Below are 19318 nucleotides of genomic sequence, written 5' to 3' on the forward strand. Positions count from 1 at the left end.
CAACAACATCTTTATAAGCTCTTTTATTTCTGTTGAGGAATAATTCATTTTACCTTAGTTCATGAGTTAATTTTATGTCAGCCTTTAGCAAATATTGTTATTATTATACAACATTATATGACATAAATGTGTAGTGCTTCTAAGCAAGCACCAAACAAGTGAACATAAAGTGCATGGACCAAACACAGAAAAGTGTGTGTGTCAAACGTACTCACCTTAAATATCCTCAACCACAACTAGCTGAGATTTAGCAGATTGGTTGGTTTGAATTTTCATTACCGAAACAAGTTTTCATTACCAAAACAACTTTCAAGCAAAACTGTCCAATTTCTGTGCTACTACTGTCACCAGATGGATTCACAGAAATAAGTGTTCACACTTTTCTGTGAAATCAACCTAAGATCATTTACATATATGTTGTGCCTAATATTAAGATAGTAAGTCAAATATTATAGCATTAAATAATAGACATTTGATCTGAAACTTAACTACAAATAATTTAAAATAAATTACGCTCATTTAAGAAAAGGAAAATTGAGGGAATAAAATATAGACACCCTCATTTCCAGGGATGGGCACTTGGCACCGCCTGCTCTCTAAAAGTAACACCCCCACAACCTTCATCATAAATTAGTGAGAAGAACAAGTGAGTGGGTCAGAAAATAAGAGAGATGTGGACCACTCTAATCATCTGCCTGTATCTTTCCTTTAAATTTAGTTCTACAGCTTCAATCCTCCGATCAGGTACCTGTCAGCTTCAGGGACATTTCAGGCTGAATGGAATGTACCAGGCTGGAGATGTCATACTCGGAGGCCTGTTTGAGGTTCACTTCCTCACAGTGTTTCCAGAGCTGAGCTTCAGAACAGAGCCGAAGCCACCATACTGTGAGCAGTGAGTCTGGAGTGGATAAATATAGCTATACAATGATATACAAACTATACACTATTTATTGCTAATGAGAATTTGCTCAAATGATGTTTCACTTATTTATTTATTTATTTGTATTACCTTTTTAGAACTGTTAAATATCAACATTTATCCCACTTTTCTTAGATTTGATATGGCAAGTTTCCAGCAGGCACAAACCATGGTTTTTGCTATAGATGAGATCAATAAGAATCCAAACATGCTGCCTAACATCACTCTTGGTTATCATCTTTATGACAACTGTGTGATGCTAGGAATGGCATTCCGGGCTGCCATATCCCTAGTTAGTGGAACAGAGGAGTCCTTCTCCAACCTCAACTGCACTGGCCCTCCTCCAGTGATTGGGATTGTTGGGGATTCAAATTCCACTCCATCTATTGCGATTTCCAGTGTTCTTGGGCTATTTCGAGTACCTATAGTAAGATTAAATGAAATTACTAATACATTGTATTTAAATTTCTGTACTTTTCTGTATACTAATTTTCATTAGGAGCAGAATCTTTCTATTGCTTAAAATTATATGTTTGTATGTAAATAATAGTCCTGCAGCTCTGTCTTTCTTTTTCTTACTCTTTGTCTCTCTTCTTGCTTTTGCCTTATTAGGTTAGCTACTTTGCCACCTGTTCCTGTTTGAGTAACAGAAAAAAATACCCCTCTTTCTTCAGGACAATCCCCAGTGATACTTTCCAAGTGAGGGCAATGATCAAGATTTTAAAACATTTTGGATGGACCTGGGTTGGTCTTGTCTACAGTGATGATGACTATGGCAACCATGCTGCTCAGTCCTTCCTCCAGGATGTGCAGGTGTTTGGAGGGTGTGTTGATTTTTCTGAAATCTTGCCTCTAGATAACAACCGCAAAGATATTCAGCATGCAGTGGGAGTGATAAAAGCCTCTACAGCAAGAGTGGTGGTGGTGTTCTCCACTTCAACATATCTGTTGCCTTTGATGGATGAAGTGGTATTGCAGAATGTAACAGACAGACAATGGATTGCAAGTGAAGCCTGGGCTACTTCACCTGTATTTCACACTCAGCGTCTTTTGCCCTTCCTAGGGGGCACACTGGGCATTGCCATTAGGCGTGGAGAGATCCAAGGACTTCATGAATTTCTACTACATCTCCGTCCTAATAATGATCAAAGAAACAATATGGTGAGAATATTCTGGGAGAATATGTTTAAGTGCAGATTTAACATTGGAGGAAGAGGAGAAAAAACGTGTTCAGGGCAAGAGGATTTGAGCAACACAGATACAGCTTACACTGATGTTTCAGAGCTGAGGGCCTCATATAATGTGTATAAAACTGTTTATGCCCTGGCACATGCGCTTCATGACCTGATGCGGTGTGAGGAGGGGAGAGGACCATTCAGTGGGAACAGCTGTGCAGATATAACCAACTTACAGCCCTGGCAAGTAAGGCACAAATATATAGTGCAGATTTAAATCACATAAAATAAATAAATATACACAAAATTAAAATAAGTAGCACAACATATAACACCTATCCTTTTAACAAACTGTACAGCTGGTTCACTACCTACACAAAGTGAACTTCACCACAGACTTTGGGGATCATGTGTCATTTGATGAGAATGGAGATGCACTGGCAATCTATGATGTGATGAACTGGCAGCCAAGCTCTGATGGGTCAATCGTTGTCCGCACAGTTGGTGTGGTAAATGAAGGGGCGGCAACAGGAAAGGTGCTCACACTGGATGAGGAAGCATTATACTGGAACTTTGAGACAAAAAAAGTAATTAGCATTACATGAATCATCTTTCTTGCAGATACATAGTCTAAATACTAGTCAAAGCTATGATAAGACAAATGAGAATAAACTAATGGGATGACCAAGCTTGTTATCATGTAAAACATATGTCAGATACATGACAGATGATGTCTCTTTCAGCCCCCACGGTCTGTGTGCAGTGAGAGCTGCTCCCCAGGAACCAGACGTGCCAGGAGGAAGGGCCTTCCAGTCTGCTGCTTTGACTGCTTGCCATGTGCAGATGGAGAAATTTCTAATACAACCGGTGATGACATTATTGACAATAAAATAACAACAACAACAGCAATAATAATAATAATAATAATAATAATTTCCTATTCTAACATTCAAATATTTTTTCCTCTCTCTTCTTCTTTTCCCCCCTTCAATTTATGTCTCTCTTACAGATGCTAATGAGTGTACAATATGTACAGACGATTTCTGGTCCAATCCAGATAAAGACAGGTGTATTCCTAAAGAAGAAGATTTTTTATCATATGAGGATCCTCTGGGAATCTCTCTGACCACTGCTTCCCTGCTTGGCACCTTCTTCTGTGCTCTTGTGATGGCCATTTTTGCTCATCACCGTAACACTCCCATAGTACGCGCCAACAATTCAGAGCTCAGCTTCCTGTTGCTGTTATCACTCAAACTGTGTTTTTTGTGTGTGCTGCTATTCATTGGCCGGCCACAATTGTGGACGTGTCAGTTAAGACATGCTGTATTTGGTATAAGCTTTGTCCTGTGCATCTCCAGCATCCTGGTCAAAACTATGGTGGTAATAGCCGTATTCAAGTCATCTCGACCAGAGGGTAAAGGTGCGATGAAATGGTTTGGGACAGCACAGCAAAGAAGCACAGTTATGGTCCTAACAGCCCTCCAGGTGGCAATATGCATTGTCTGGCTATCAAATGCTTCTCCAACACCCCATAAAAATAGCCAGTATGTCAGCTCCAAAATAGTATATGAATGTGCCATTGGCTCAGTGGCTGGGTTTGCAGTGCTTCTGGGCTACATTGGCTTCTTAGCAGCAGTAAGTTTCCTGTTAGCTTTCCTGGCAAGGAACCTTCCAGATCATTTTAACGAAGCAAAGTTCATCACCTTTAGCATGCTGATCTTCTGTGCTGTGTGGATTGCATTTGTTCCAGCATATGTGAGCTCACCAGGGAAATATGCAGTGGCCGTGGAGATATTTGCCATCCTGGCTTCTAGTTTTGGATTACTGTTGGCGATATTTGCCCCAAAGTGCTACATCATCCTTTTACATCCAGAGAAAAACACTAAAAAAAACATAATGGGAAGAGAAACACAAAAGAAGTAGTTCTACATTACTATGATATAAAATTGTGAATTCTAATTTGTCTGCCTCTTATAGTTTTGAGTTTCATTGTCATAAACAAATAAGCATAACCTGTTGCAATGTCTACTGTTTTGTAGTAGATTTATAATTATTAACATAAGTTATCAATAGGTCAAAAAGGTTCTTTGTCAATAATGTAGCTGTAACGCTGGTGAACTCAGAGATGCTGGAGAGTAGGAACCATGTATAGTGACATTGATAACACAGTAAAAATACAACAACAGACTAAGAAAATAACAGAAAACCAAGGAACATGACTGAGGACATCAACAATACAACCATTCATGGACAAGACTTGACAAAGAACAATAAAGTATTAAAGCACAACCACAAGGGAGAATCGGTGTGCAGGGAAAAGGCAAAAATCGGATTGCTTGAAATATTTTGATGTCTAATGTCTGAAACGTTGTCTCATGTGGCCTAATGGATAGAGAGTTGGACTTGTAGCCCAAAGGTTGTGGGTTTGAGTCTCAGGTCCGGCAGAGATTGTAGGTGGGGGAGTGAATAACCAACTCTCTCTCCACCCTCAATACCACGACTGAGGTGAACCCCTTGAGCAAGGCACCGAATCCCTAACTGGTCCCTGAGCGCCGCAGCAATGGCTGCCCACTGTTCCTGGTGTATGTTCACTACTGTGTGTACACTTGGATGGGTTAAATGGAGAGCACAAATTCCGAGTATGGGTCACCATACTTGGCCACACACCCTTTCCCTTAAGGTGCAGTTGTGGACTTGTAACCCGAAGGTCGTGGGTTCGAATCTCAGGTCCAGCAGGGATTGTAGGTGGGGGGAGTGGCTGCCCACTGCTTTTTTTTTTATTGTCCACACTTGACAATAAAACGCGGAACATACAACTATTATTATTTATTCAATTATTTATTCACCACACTTGCTTACTTTTTTATTTATCTATTTTTTTTCATTTCAAATGTGCACATATCAGACCTGTACACACATAATTGTCTATATTATATATTGTGTTTTTGCTGTTTTGTACATTGCCTATTTGGATATTTGTATTATTATTTATTATCTGTGTCCTGTCCTGTTGCTGTCTCTCTGTTGCACTGTGGAACTTCTGTCACTAAAACAAATTCCTCGTATGTGTAAACATACTTGGCCAATAAAGCTCATTCTGATTCTGATTCTACATTTATATATATAGAATATCGTGAAAAACTTCATGAAAAAAGAATACATGTATTCATACCGAACCGTCACGGTACAGACATCTCGGCTCAGTCCATGAGGCCTTACGACGAATACAGGCAATTCAGTAATGCAACACTGTTTGATAACCGCCAGTGCCAGCAGAAGAACAATGAATGCCATGAGTTGCACACTTGAAAACAAAGCCCCCTAGACGGTGACCATATGCTGATTCTGAACGCGTCTCTCACATAGACTGACAAAGGAGTATACTTTAAAGGCTTGCACACTCAACTGTTTATGAAATGGGGCTTTGTGCTTGTGTATCCTACCTCTCTCATTCGGCACAAATCCAAATATTCCATAATATTTCCATATTTGCGATGTAACGTATCTGAATGCTAAACTATTATTTTTCATGTAAATTATAGGCTTTGTACTTCAGTCACATTCCAACGATGACACAGAGGGGGGCACGCTTATGTTTGGTACACTATATTTTATTTTGATAAAGTACCAACTGCGCTGTCAAGTTAGCAATGCTGGAACTGATGCGTGTTTTTATGTGTGTGTGTGTGTGTACGCTCTGGCGCGATCAAGGAACTGATCTATAAGGAACTGTTTCCTCATTCCAGCAGAATCAACTTTAAACACTTATTGTCTTATTAATAATCACTGTATAAAGGTCTGCTTTTATTTGTGTTCTCTCACAATGAAAACAAAACAGATTTTATACATATAACGTAATAATATTTACTGTTTTCACATCTAGATTGTAATTGTAATTTGCACTACTGTCTGTTCAAAATAAATGAAAAGAAACCGAGCATAATAGATTTCTGTGTACCGTGCTACCCCTAATATATATATATAATTGCGCCCTCCCGGGAAGGAACGTCCCTGCACCATAACAAAGTCCAATTGAGGAAGGACGGTGGGGCAGGAGAAAGGCAAGTACAAAAAAGTTCACAAGAGTCCATGGGGAGTAGAAGTTGGGAGGAGCAGGAGGAGCCAGATGTTGGTCAATAGACCAACCAGGACAAGGCCCCAGGGCGGGGTTAAGGGAGGGAGGAGCCATGGTGGAGTTTTGGCAGACATCACCCTAGGAACGAACGATGGAGACAGAGACAGAGCCGCTGGAGGTGGAGACCAGATGGAGCCAAGCAGAAAAAGACCCAGGGCGACACTGAGGATCCGGAGGGCCAAAGCGGAGCTGGCGGCTCAGGCGACCGAGGTGGAGACGGGGACCCGGAAGACCACGGCGGAGCCAGAGCAACTGGAGCCAGAGGGAAGGAGGAGCCTGACAGAGCCAGAGGGAGCCTGGTGGAGCCAGTGGAATGACGGGCCATGGTGGACACAAGAGAGCTAGGAGCCAAGGGGGAGCCATTGGATCGAAGGACTCAGAGGCTGGAGGCTGAGACAGGGGATCCTCACGCCTAGGTGGAGCTGGAGACTGGAAGTCCCGAGGCGGATCAGAGCGCCCAGATGGCAGTTACTGAGTGTGAGCTGAGGGACTGAAAGCCACCAGCGGAGATAGGACTGAGGAACTGGCTGGTTTTAGAGGAGGCGGGAGAGGGAGGCTGGGTGGGAGCTTAGGAGACGCAAGAGAGCTGGACGGAACCAGCGGAGACTCAGGAGACGTAGGGGACAATAGAGATTTAGGGGAACTGGGACAACAACAGTCAATCAAGTCCTCTTGGAAAATGTCCATGAGTTCCTCAAAATAGCTTCCAGAGGCCAGTTGTAACTCACCTTCAGTGGTGGGATTGTGGGCAGGGTGAAAAAGGCAAGTAGTTATCAATGATTGGTTTGTTTGAGTTACCAGTGATTAACTGAGTTCTTTTGCGATTTATCTAAATAAACATAAGTTAATAAAATGTCTATTATTTCAACAGAACTTTTTCCTTACCTATAAATACCATCGAAGTAAAGACATAATTGGTCATTTCTAAAAGAGATAGTACCCCCAAAAATGAAAATTTCCCGTTAATATATTCACTCTCTGGTCATCCAAGATGTAGGTGACTTTTTTTTCCAGTAGAACAGTAAAGAAGATTTTTAGTGGGGATGGGAAAAAATAATACTGTGGCGGGCTGAAGAATCACACGACAGGGTCAAGTGCAACAAAGACCCCGGAGGGTGTATTTATTGAACAAAAAAAATGGATAATAATAGTGGAAGTGCCAACGTGTCTGGTGTCCAGGTCCTGTGCTCAGTGATCCGCTTTTTCCTCCCGTCTTCAGTGCTGCGTGCTCCGTGCGCGGTGCTTGAAGTGGCGGGCTGGTCGGTCATGCACTGCTGTCTGAACAAGAAAGAACACGGTTAGTATGCTTCCTAGTGGAGACGTTTCTCACCCTTGTCTGTGGCGAAGCGGCTTTTGTAGTCCTCTCCCGAGTGGCTTCAGCTGTGCCCGACCAGCCCGCGCTCATTGTGCGCAGGTGTTTCTCCTTCGTTGCCAGGGCAACGCTGATAGGTGCTCGGGACACTTGTCACACTCCCCCCCCCCTAAGCGTTGTCCTGGTCCCGCGAGACAGGGGGGAGATGGGGAATGGGGGAGGGGTAAATCCTGACAGACCTGCGAAAGCTGCCCATAGCCGCGAGAGTCCGTCAGCGTTGGCGTTGGCTGCCCCGGCCCGATGGCGGACGTCAAAGTGAAAGTCCTGGAGAGCCAGGAACCAGCGAGTCACTCGGGCGTTAGTGTCCTTAGCCCGTGCCATCCACTGCAAAGGAGCATGGTCAGTGATCAGCGTGAATTTTCTGCAGAGGAGGTAATACTTCAGCTCCAGGACTGCCCACTTGACGGCCAACGCTTCCTTCTCGACCGCGGCATATCGTTGTTCGGTTGGGGACAGCTTTCGGCTGATGTATATCACCGGGTGTTCCTCACCGTTCTGTACCTGGGAAAGAACGGCTCCCAACCCGGTGTCGGAGGCGTCCGTCTGCAACAAGAAGGGACAGTTAAAGTTAGGCGCGCGCAACACCGGCTCCGAGGTGAGCGCTTCTTTTACCCGCCGGAAGGCCTCTTCCTCGGGGGGTCCCCAGCGTACCTTTTCCGGCTGTCCCTTCTTGGTCAGGTCTGTCAGTGGCGCTGCTAAGGAGGAGAAGTTGGGGATAAAGCACCGGTAATAACCCGCCAACCCCAAAAAGGCTCGTACCTGGGTTTTGGTGGTGGGCCGTGGGGCCGAGAGAATCGCTGCCACCTTCTTTTCTTGGGGTCGAATGAGACCACGGCCCACTTGGAAGCCCAGGTACTTGGCTTCTGGGAGAGCTAGGTGACATTTCTTAGGGTTGGCGGTTAGCCCAGCCCGACGCAGCTCCAGTAGCACCCTCCGGAGCCGCTCTAGATGGTCTTCCCAGGTCTCCGAGTGAATCACCACATCGTCCAGATAAGCCGCCGCATACTCCTGGTGGGGCCGGAGCAGTATGTCCATCATCCTTTGGAATGTGGCGGGTGCCCCATGAAGCCCGAAGGGGAGAACCCGGTATTGCCAGTGGCCATTAGGAGTGGAGAAGGCGGTCTTGGGTCTGGCCTGGTCGGTAAGCGGTACTTGCCAATAACCCTTGGTAAGATCCAGGGTGGAGATGAACCGGGCTCTCCCCAGGCGGTCCAGCAGTTCGTCGACGCGGGGCATGGGGTACCCGTCAAACTCGGAGACCTCGTTAAGGCGGCGGAAGTCATTGCAAAACCGGAGGGTGCCGTCCGGTTTCGGGACCATTACGATGGGACTGGACCACGGGCTGCGGGAGGGCTCAATTACTCCCAACTTCAGCATCTCCTGTACCTCCTCCTTGATGGCGTGTCGCCGAGCCTCGGGGATCCGGTAGGGACGCTGCCTGACGATGACTCCAGGTGGAGTACGGACATCATGCTGTAAGACGTTGGTCCGCCCGGGACGAGGGGAGAACACATCCGAGAATTGACCGACCAGATGTTGAAGTTCCGTTTTCTGGGCGGCCGAAAGGAGGGCACCAATGTCCACAACCACGGGGTCAGTGGTAGTCAGAGCAGATAGCTGGGCCCTAGTCCCTACCCAGCGTTTCAGGAGGTTTATATGATAGAGCTGTTCCTCTTTTCTCTTCCCGGGTTGTCGGATGCGGTAAGTAACTGGTCCTACCCGCTCCGTGACGGTGTACGGCCCCCGCCACTGTGCCAGGAACTTGCAGGCCGCCGTTGGGACTAGGACCAGAACGTGGTCTCCAGGCTGGAACTCCCGTGGTTGGGCCGCCCGATTGTAATGGCGCTGCTGGGCTTCTTGGGCTTTTACGAGGTGTTCCCTCACGAGTGGCATGACTCGGTCAATCCTCGTCCTCATGTCCCGGACGTGCTCGATTGTGGACCGATGGGCGGATGGCTGCTGTTCCCAGGCCTCCTTGGCGACGTCAAGAAGGCCGCGAGGCTGCCGTCCAAAGAGGAGTTCAAATGGGGTGAATCCGGTGGAGGCTTGGGGCACTTCCCGAATACCGAACAGGATGTAGGGCAGCATTTGATCCCAGTCGCGTCGGTCGTCAGCAGCCACCCGACGGAGCATCTGCTTCAACGTCTGGTTAAATCGTTCTACCAACCCATCGGTCTGTGGATGGTAAACTGTGGTGCGCAGCTGTTTAACCTTGAGAAGGCGACACAGGTCGGCCATCGTCCGGGACATAAAGGGGGTGCCCTGGTCGGTCAAAATCTCCTTGGGAATGCCGACCCGGCTACACAGTAGGAACAGCTCCTGGGCGATCGCCTTGGAGGTGGCCTTACGGAGGGGGATGGCTTCGGGGTAGCGGGTCGCATAATCCACAATGACCAGGATGTGTTCATGTCCCCGGGCAGACTTAGGCAGCGGTCCCACCAGATCCATTCCTATCCGCTCGAAGGGCACCTCAATTATAGGCAGTGGAATTAGCGGCGTGGGGGGAGGGGTTCGTGGTGTCGTTCGCTGGCACACCGGGCACGCTTGACAGAACCGCTTGACGTCTGCGTCGAGGCCGGGCCAGTGAAAACGGTCCCTGATCCGGCTGATGGTGTTTTGGGCGCCCAGGTGGCCAGCCATTGGGTGTGAGTGGGCCAGCTCCATGATGACCTCGGTCTTTGTGCGTGGCACCACCAACAGCTTTACCTCCTCCCCTCTTCGCCGTGCGACACAGTACAGCAAACCGTTCTGGACAACAAAGTGGGGGGTCGGGTGTGGGGGTGGTCGGGCCTCCTTTCCGTCTATCACCCTCACTTGTGTCCAGCAATGCTTCAGCCGGTCATCCCCGAGCTGCTCCTTTGCAAAAGCTCCCCCTCCCTTAACCTGTTGAAACACATCAAAGAAGAGGTTAGAAGATTGGGAGGGGGACTCACCATCTCGGGCGCTGTCCGTGGCCAGCAACACAGGGCGTCGACGGGGACGACGACTGGTCTTCTTTTTCCGGCGGTTCCCGGCAGGGCTGGCAGGTCGTGTAGCAGCGGCGAACAGCTGGTCGAACCCTGGCCAGTCGCGGCCAAGTAGCACCGGCACTGGGAGGTCCTTTACGATGCCCACTTCCACGGGCCAGGTGCCCGGGTCGGCAGAGATGTTGACTTGCCTGGCTGGAACCTCACGGGTGTCGCCATGAACGCAGGTGATGGGGAGGCGTAACTTGGCTCCGATGGTCGGGGGCAGCACGGCTGGTTGGACCAAACTGACGGCGCTGCCAGAGTCGAGGAGGGCCTGGTAAGTTCGCCCATTTATCCTTACACTTGCTTGAGGGCCCTCCGGTGGGGGCTCTAGGTGGACGAGACAACCTGCCAGCCAAGCCCGTGGAGGCGTGCGAGGAGGTTCCGTGGGCATGGGCTCGTCTTGAGGGCCGGGAACCGCTGGCCTGCTGACTGTGCGCGAGGTGCCCTCCGGCATGCGTCGCTCCTGGTACACCCTCCGGGGAATGGGCGGCGCTCGCTCCCCAGCCTCCCGACGCAGCGTCGCTTCCGCCAGCTCGATGGCTTCGACCAGGTCTCCTGTGGTCTGCGGGTTCCGCATGCCAGCTGCCTGTCGAAGAGGGCGGGGTAGGACGCGGAGGAACCGGTCCACGACGACGCGTTCAGCTACCTGGGCAGCGGTTGGATTCCCAGCGAGGAGCCAGTGTTGTGAAAGGCGCACGAGTTCGGCCGCCTGGGCGCGGGCTGGCTTCTGGCTGTTATATTCCCATGTATGGAAGAGTTGGGCGGCCGCGACAGGGGACAGTCCAACCCGGCCCAGGATCTCATTCCTCAGATCATCGTAGGAGTCGACTAAGTGGGCGGGCAGAGAGAAGTAGGCTTGCTGAGACTCGCCGGTTAATAATGGAGCCAGGATCCGTGCCCAATCTTCTCTGGGCCAAACCTCCCGTTCTGCGATGGTCTCAAACATCCGTAAGTAGTTTTCTGCGTCGTCGTGGACTGTCATCTTTGGCAGGAGCTGGGTGGCCTGCACCCGGGGATCGGGCAGCGGAACCCGCTGAGCCGTGGCGCCGCGTAGCGCGGCGATCTCGCGCTCCGTTTCTCCCTGTCGCGCGGCCATGTGCTCCACGATTTGCTGCTGGCGGATGCTGACTTCGGTGAGGTGTTTCAGGAGTTCTTCCATGGCTGGGGAGGAGCCGCCGCCTATAGTATACGGGGAAAAAAAAGGCACAAAAAAAAAAAAAAAAAAAAAAAACAGGTGAGGGGGTCGGTGATTCTTCAGCGATCTGCCCGCATTCTCCACCAGTGTGGCGGGCTGAAGAATCACACGACAGGGTCAAGTGCAACAAAGACCCCGGAGGGTGTATTTATTGAACAAAAAAAATGGATAATAATAGTGGAAGTGCCAACGTGTCTGGTGTCCAGGTCCTGTGCTCAGTGATCCGCTTTTTCCTCCCGTCTTCAGTGCTGCGTGCTCCGTGCGCGGTGCTTGAAGTGGCGGGCTGGTCGGTCATGCACTGCTGTCTGAACAAGAAAGAACACGGTTAGTATGCTTCCTAGTGGAGACGTTTCTCACCCTTGTCTGTGGCGAAGCGGCTTTTGTAGTCCTCTCCCGAGTGGCTTCAGCTGTGCCCGACCAGCCCGCGCTGATTGTGCGCAGGTGTTTCTCCTTCGTTGCCAGGGCGACGCTGATAGGTGCTCGGGACACTTGTCACAATACCCATGGCTAACGTGGCTACTGGGAATATATAGAGGTCTTATAATAATATCAAATAATAATATAAATAATGTTCCATTTCTTACACAGACCTTTTCATATGACCTCAATATGTCACCAGAAGCCAAGATGAAGATCCTCTTTACTGTTCTGCTGAAAAAAAAAAAACGTTATCTACATCTTGAATGGCCTGAGGGTGAGTAAATTTTAAAAAAAAAATTTATTCTTGTGTGTACTATCACTTTAACATGAATTGGCAACATAAATGGTAAAGGGATGGGAAGGTGACGTTACAATTTCAAGGAATGCCCATTTGGCACCACCTGTTCTTTGAAAGCAACACCCCCACAACATAAATTCTCATCATAAAAACTCATCATAACTTAGTGAGTAAAGTGGGAGAGTGAGTCAGAAACAGAGAGATGTGTATCACTCTAAACATCTGCATATATCTGTCCCTTAACTATATCTCTGCAGTTTCTATCCTCAGACCAGGTACTTGTCAGCTCCAGGGACTCTTCAGACTGAACGGGGTCTACCAGGATGGAGATTTTATACTTGGAGGCCTGTTTGAGGTTCACTTATTCACAGTGTTCCCAGAGCTGAGCTTCAGAACTGAGCCAGATCCACCACACTGTGAAATGTAAGTGGTGTGAGAATAACAGCATGACTAGAAAAAAACATACTTATTGCCCATTTATATGTGTTAATTAATTGAAATGATATGTTAACAGCTGTAAACATATCATTTATATGTGTTAATTAATTGAAATGATATGTTAACAGCTGTAAAAAAAAAAAAAAAAGTAATAATGTTTTAATGTAATGTAATAATTGCAATGTCATAATGCCTTCTGTCTTTTAATTATTATTGCTCTTGTATCACTTAAGATAAACATTTATCTTGTCTTTCCTTAGATTTAACATGGAAAGCTTCCAGCATGCACAGACTATGGCTTTTGCTATAAACGAGATCAATAAGAATCCAAACTTGCTGCCTAACATCACTCTTGGTTACCATCTTTATGACAACTGTGTGATGCTAGGAATGGCATTCCGTGCTGCCATATCCCTGGCTAGTGGAACAGAGGAGTCCTTCTCCAACCTCAACTGCACTGGCCCTCCTCCAGTCATTGGGATTGTGGGGGATCCAAGTTCAACTCCATCCATAGCAATTTCCAGTGTACTGGGGTTGTTTCGTGTACCTATAGTAAGACAGAATAACACTTTCTGTTGCATCTACATGTCCCCATTACTCTGTCCCATGCCTTTTCTTTTCTCTCTTTTTTAATGATTAGATAAGTCACTATGCCACCTGCTCCTGTTTGAGTGACAAAACAAAGTACCCCTCTTTCTTCAGAACTATCCCAAGTGATGCCTTTCAGGTGCGGGCTATGGTTAAGATCTTGAGGCATTTTGGATGGACCTGGGTTGGTCTCCTCTACAGTGATGATGATTACGGCATCTATGCTTCTTTGTCCTTCAAGCAGGAAATGCAATTGTTTGGAGGTTGTGTTGCTTTTTCTGAAATCCTGCCCAATGATAACAACCCCAGAAATATTCAACATATAATGGGAATGATTCAGTCCTCTACAGCTAGAGTGGTGGTTGTTTTTTCTACTTCATCCTATCTGCTGCCTTTGATGGATGAGGTGGTTTTGCAAAACTTGACAGGCAGACAGTGGATTGCCAGTGAAGCTTGGGCCACTGCACCCGTATTTCAAACTCCACATTTCCTGCCCTTCTTGAGGGGCACATTAGGCATCGCCATCAGGCATGGGGAGATACAGGGACTTAAAGAGTTTCTGTTAAATCTCCGTCCTAGCAATGATCCAAAAAACAATATGTTGAGAATCTTCTGGGAGAACATATTTGTGTGCAATTTTGAAACAGAGATACATGGAGAACAAATGAAAAAAGTGTGTACAGGAAAGGAGGATTTGAGTGCCACAGACACACCATACACTGATGTTTCAGGGTTGAGGGCAGCTTATAATGTCTACAAAGCAGTTTATGCCCTGGCACATGCACTTCATGAACTGATGCAGTGTGAGGACGGGAGAGGGCCATTTAGTGGAAACAGCTGTGCCGACATAATCAGCCTAAAGCCCTGGCAGGTAAGACCCACAGGTATAGTGTAGATCAGTGGTCTAAAACTCAATTCCTGGAGGGCCACAGCTCTGCAGAGTTTTGCTCCAACCAGCTCCAAAGCACACCTGCTTGGAAGTTTCTAGTAATCCTGAAGTATGGAGCAAATTTAGTGACAAAATTATACAAACAAATCCAGTGTTTTGCAAATAAAGATAATCTGCTTTCCGCAAAGTGACTTGCAAATGCAAAACTATATTTGAGAGAAAATGCAGAGGTATGGACAAATATATGTATTGTGTGTTACAACTGTGAGACTCATTTGCCTTTTTATGAGGAAAGAGTGTTTTAAAACATTTCACGGTACAGACATACCTGTAACAAATGAAACATCTCTAGTTGAGTAGCAGAGTATTAATTTCGTTAGTTTGTGTTAAATAAAAAGCAATCTGACGCTGAAATGTGTTGCTTTTGAAATTACGCTGAGTGTTCGTTGCTGCTGTTGTCAGTGACTACGGCTTGCTCACAGATGAGCGCTTCAGTCTCGTTCGTTCCATTGAAACCACAAAATAAAATACACACAAACATGTCCCGAGTATTATTCCACTCGCAAGCTTTCAGCATTGCTGTGTACATCAATGTCCTGAAGAATTTGTACTAGGCTATATTAGTTTAATGTGTAGATGTAACTATTGCATTAAAAACGTTTCTATATGAATTCCATGTCAATAAATTAAACTGAATGTACTATTCAGTTTGATTTGTGATGTCATATGCTATTTTTTGTCTTGTTTCACCAAGTGCACTGTAAAATGCACACATCAGATACAGGTCACTTTAAGTAGCACGTCGTCCAAAAAATCGGATATAGTCACAAAATTGGAATTGGTTATAAAGACTTGCAGTGTAAATGCAGCCATAGGCAACCTACTGAAAGGAGTAGGCTAAACTAATTATACAAATAGGCTACTATAATCAAACTATTTTAAGTTCAGGTGAGCTTGAATTGTGATTCAGCTATATAAATGTACCAAAATATAATCTAAACATTAATACCACACTTTTACTATAGTAAAACTTTAATTTTCATAAGGGATATTATAGTTTATTATCATATTTATGATTATATATAGCATAGTAATACACATGCCATGTACAACATTTAAAACTAAAAGTGGCCTGTAAGGAGATATTTCATATTTCAACTAATATACCAGCAGATTTTAGTCTGACAATAACCTGTTTGGAAAATTCAACTAAAAATATGTAGCTTTTTATATATGGCCGAGCAACATTTTAAAGAATAAAAGGCTACTGTCAGGAATTATATTAGTGGCTCTTTAAAATGCAAACGTTGGTCATCTGAGTCACTCCTAGAAGAGTCCTCGCTGTCCAGAGTGTGTCTTCACTCGTGTAGCACGCTGTTTATTAAAATGCTGAATTTAGTATTATATCAGTGCGAACTTGATCCTTATGCTGAATTCACAGGACAAGAGTGACACCAGAAGACAAATATTCATAATTTTGCTTAGCTAAAAAATACGTGATTATTTTAGACACAAATGATTGCACAGTGTTACATAATTTAAAATGTTTTAGATATTGTAGTGAATTATGTAATTTGTTTTAATTTTTTATTAATAATTAATGGCTTCTTGGGTGATATTACTATATCTGATACTAAATTAAATTGTCTAAGCTTTCATTTTTGGTACACAATATTGTCGCTATCCGCAATACATTTGCATTTTAGTATTACAATACATTGTGACACAATATATTGTTATACCCCTGCATTGTTTTGAATGTTGAACAATTGTATCAATATATATGTGTATTCTATATCCCGCGATCCAACCGAGGATAAGAGGTACGGAGAATGGATCAGTTTTTATAGGGAAAGACTGCCTAGTTAAATGTTTAGCCATGTCACCTCTGATTTTTTAACTAATCAATCATGTTAACAACTTTACAGCACTTGTTGTGAATTTCACTGACACTGTAGGATCGCTTTGTGAAAACCTCTAAATGGTTAATTATAGAGTTAGTAAAACTCACCTCTTCCCCACTCATATTGGTCTGAAAAGATAAAGAGGTGTTTCGGGTCTCGGGAGCCTAGCGTAAATTGACCGACAGCGCCATCTGCTGTTTTGGAAAAGAAAGTTGCTCAATCGCATTTGTGAGAAAATCTGCCCAACACAGATTTTGTTTATTTGGAAAACACTGGATTTGTTTGTACAATTTTGTCACAAAATTCACTCCATACTGAAGACCTTGATTAGCTGGATGAGGGGTGTTTGATTACGGTTGGGGCAAAACTGTGCAGAGCTGTGGCCCTCCAGGAATTCAGTTTTAGACCAATGGTGTAGATTCTCTCCAGTCGTATAGAAGAGCGGAATATGGAAAGCAAAATATACCCCCTATAATTACAAATAAACATGAAATATATTTTCTGTCTACAACCTTTACAGCTTGTCCACTACATAAAGAAAGTGAACTTCACCACAGGCTTTGGGGATCAAGTGTCATTTGATAAGAATGGAGATGCTTTGGCCATCTATGATGTGTTGAACTGGCATCCTAGCTCTGACGGAACAGTAAGGCTCCAGGCAGTTGGTGTAGTAAATGAAGGTTCAGCAACAGGGATGGTTCTCACACTGGATGAGGACGCAATATACTGGAACTTTGAGCCAAAACAAGTAACATTGCATATTAATGTAATCCTTTTCGCAGTTATAAAGTCTAAATATTAATCAAAGCAATCAGAAGACAAATGAGGATAAATTAATGGAAAGGCTAAGCTTGTCATTATGTAACGATGACTGATAACAGATGGTTTCTCTTTCAGCCCCCACAATCTGTGTGCAGTGAGAGCTGCTCCCCAGGAACCAGACAAGCCACAAGGAAGGGCCTTCCTGTATGCTGTTTTGACTGCCTGCCATGTGGAGATGGAGAGATTTCTAATTCAACAGGTGAGACTATTATTGTTGGCAGAATTTGAATATAATTTGATAGTGATTTTCTCTTAAATTCTACTCGCAGATGCTATTGAGTGCACAGTGTGTCCAGATGAGTTCTGGTCCAATCCAGAAAAGAATCAGTGTGTCCCCAAAATAGTTGAGTTTTTGTCCTATGAGGAACCTCTGGGAATCTCTCTGACCACTGCTTCCCTGCTTGGCACCTGCTTCTGTGCCGTTGTGATGGTCATCTTCTGTCATCACCATAACACTCCCATAGTACGTGCCAACAATTCAGAGCTCAGCTTCCTGCTGCTGTTGTCACTCAAACTGTGTTTTCTGTGTGTGCTGCTGTTCATTGGCCAGCCGCAGTTATGGACATGTCAATTAAGGCATGCTGTGTTTGGTATAAGCTTTGTCCTGTGTGTCTCCAGCGTCCTTGTCAAGACTATAGTGGTAATAGCTGTGTTCAAGTCATCTCGACCAGAGGGTAAAGGAGCAATGAAATGGTTTGGAGCAGCTCAACAAAGATGCACAGTTCTGGTCCTATCAGCACTTCAAGTTTTGATATGTGCAATCTGGCTAATAACTGCCTCTCCAACACCATATAAAAACAACCATTATATCCGCTCTAAAATAGTATATGAATGTGCTATTGGCTCAGTGGCTGGTTTTTCTATGCTGTTGGGATACATTGGCCTCCTGGCAGCAGTAAGCTTTCTGTTAGCCTTTCTAGTCAGAAACCTTCCAGATAATTTTAATGAAGCAAAGTTCATCACTTTTAGCATGTTGATCTTTTGTGCTGTGTGGATCACCTTTGTTCCAGCATATGTGAGCTCACCAGGGAAATATGCAGTAGCTGTAGAGATTTTTGCCATTCTAGCTTCTAGTTTTGGATTATTGGTGGCCATATTTTTCCCAAAGTGCTACATTATCCTTTTTCACCCAGAGAGAAACACTAAACAAGCCATCATGGGAAGAGAAACACTAAATAAATAGATTTACATCACTGTGGTGTAAATTTGTGAACTCTTTGATTCTATTGTATTGATTCTATTCTTTGATTCAAATATGCCCCCCCCCCCCCCCCCCCCCCACTCCCTCAATTATTAGCATCCATTTGTTTGCTTTACATTTTTTTAATAATAATAATAAATGTTTGATTTAAAGAGGTCATAACATGGAAATGAGTCGTAAATGGTTCTTCCATAGTAACATACATTTACATCATGATAACCAGCGTCAAAGCGTTTCGTCTGGTCTACTTGTTACCCCTGGTGTTTCCTGTCCTGCCATGGCTTGTCCTGCCATGTCTTGAGTTTGGGAGCCAAATGTGAAAAAGCTCTACCTCCTTTAGTGGACTTTGCTATCCTATGTACTACCAAAAGTCCAGAGTTTTGTGACCTTAGGGAGCGGGATGGATTGTAGCGTGGTAGAGAACAAGTTAGGTATGCAGGAGCTAAGCCATTTAGGGCCTTATAGGCAAGTAATAATATTTTGTAAATGATACGGAACTGAATAGGTAGCCAGTGCAGAGACTGTAAAATTGGGGTAATATGATCATATTTTCTTGACCTTGTAAGAACTCTAGCCGCTGCATTTTGGACTATCTGTAGCTTGTTTATTGAAAGATGCAGGACAACCACCTAGCAGTGCATTACAATAGTCCAGTCTAGAGGTCTTGAATGCATAAACTAGCTTTTCTGCATCAGAAACAGGTAGCATGTTTCGAAGCTTGGCAATGTTTCTAAGATGGAAAAATGCTGTTTTTGTAACATGGGAAATATGATTTTCAAATGACAAGTTTATGTCTAATATAACACCCAGATTTTTGACTTTAGAGGATGTAACAGTGCATCCATCTAGTTGCAAATTGAAATCCAAGAGATTCCGTGTACTGTTTTTTTTTTTGGTCCAATAAGTAATATCTCTGTCTTATCTGAATTTAATAGGAGGAAATTATTGGTC

The 19318-nt window shown here is 44.9% G+C and overlaps 2 protein-coding genes across 2 annotated transcripts; both read left to right on the plus strand.

The window, feature by feature from the left end:
* Window positions 1-740: 740 nt before the first annotated feature.
* Window positions 741-18349, plus strand: LOC306843156 (extracellular calcium-sensing receptor-like; the record flags this gene model as incomplete). Its single annotated transcript, XM_079374451.1, has 6 exons — window positions 741-892; window positions 13224-13515; window positions 13604-14422; window positions 16865-17092; window positions 17242-17365; window positions 17436-18349. The coding sequence occupies exons 1-6, from the start codon at window positions 783-785 to the stop codon at window positions 18347-18349; spliced, it is 2487 nt and encodes an 828-aa protein (XP_079230577.1). The 5' UTR covers window positions 741-782.
* On the plus strand, window positions 1062-4017 carry LOC306842620 (extracellular calcium-sensing receptor-like; the record flags this gene model as incomplete). Its single annotated transcript, XM_079373582.1, has 5 exons — window positions 1062-1346; window positions 1532-2341; window positions 2472-2681; window positions 2838-2961; window positions 3104-4017. 5 exons carry the CDS (start codon window positions 1062-1064, stop codon window positions 4015-4017), a joined length of 2343 nt encoding a protein of 780 aa, XP_079229708.1.
* Window positions 18350-19318: the final 969 nt, after the last annotated feature.

The sequence above is a fragment of the Barbus barbus genome (assembly GCF_936440315.1).
Source record: "Barbus barbus genome assembly, chromosome: 23".
Classification (NCBI taxonomy): domain Eukaryota; kingdom Metazoa; phylum Chordata; class Actinopteri; order Cypriniformes; family Cyprinidae; genus Barbus; species Barbus barbus.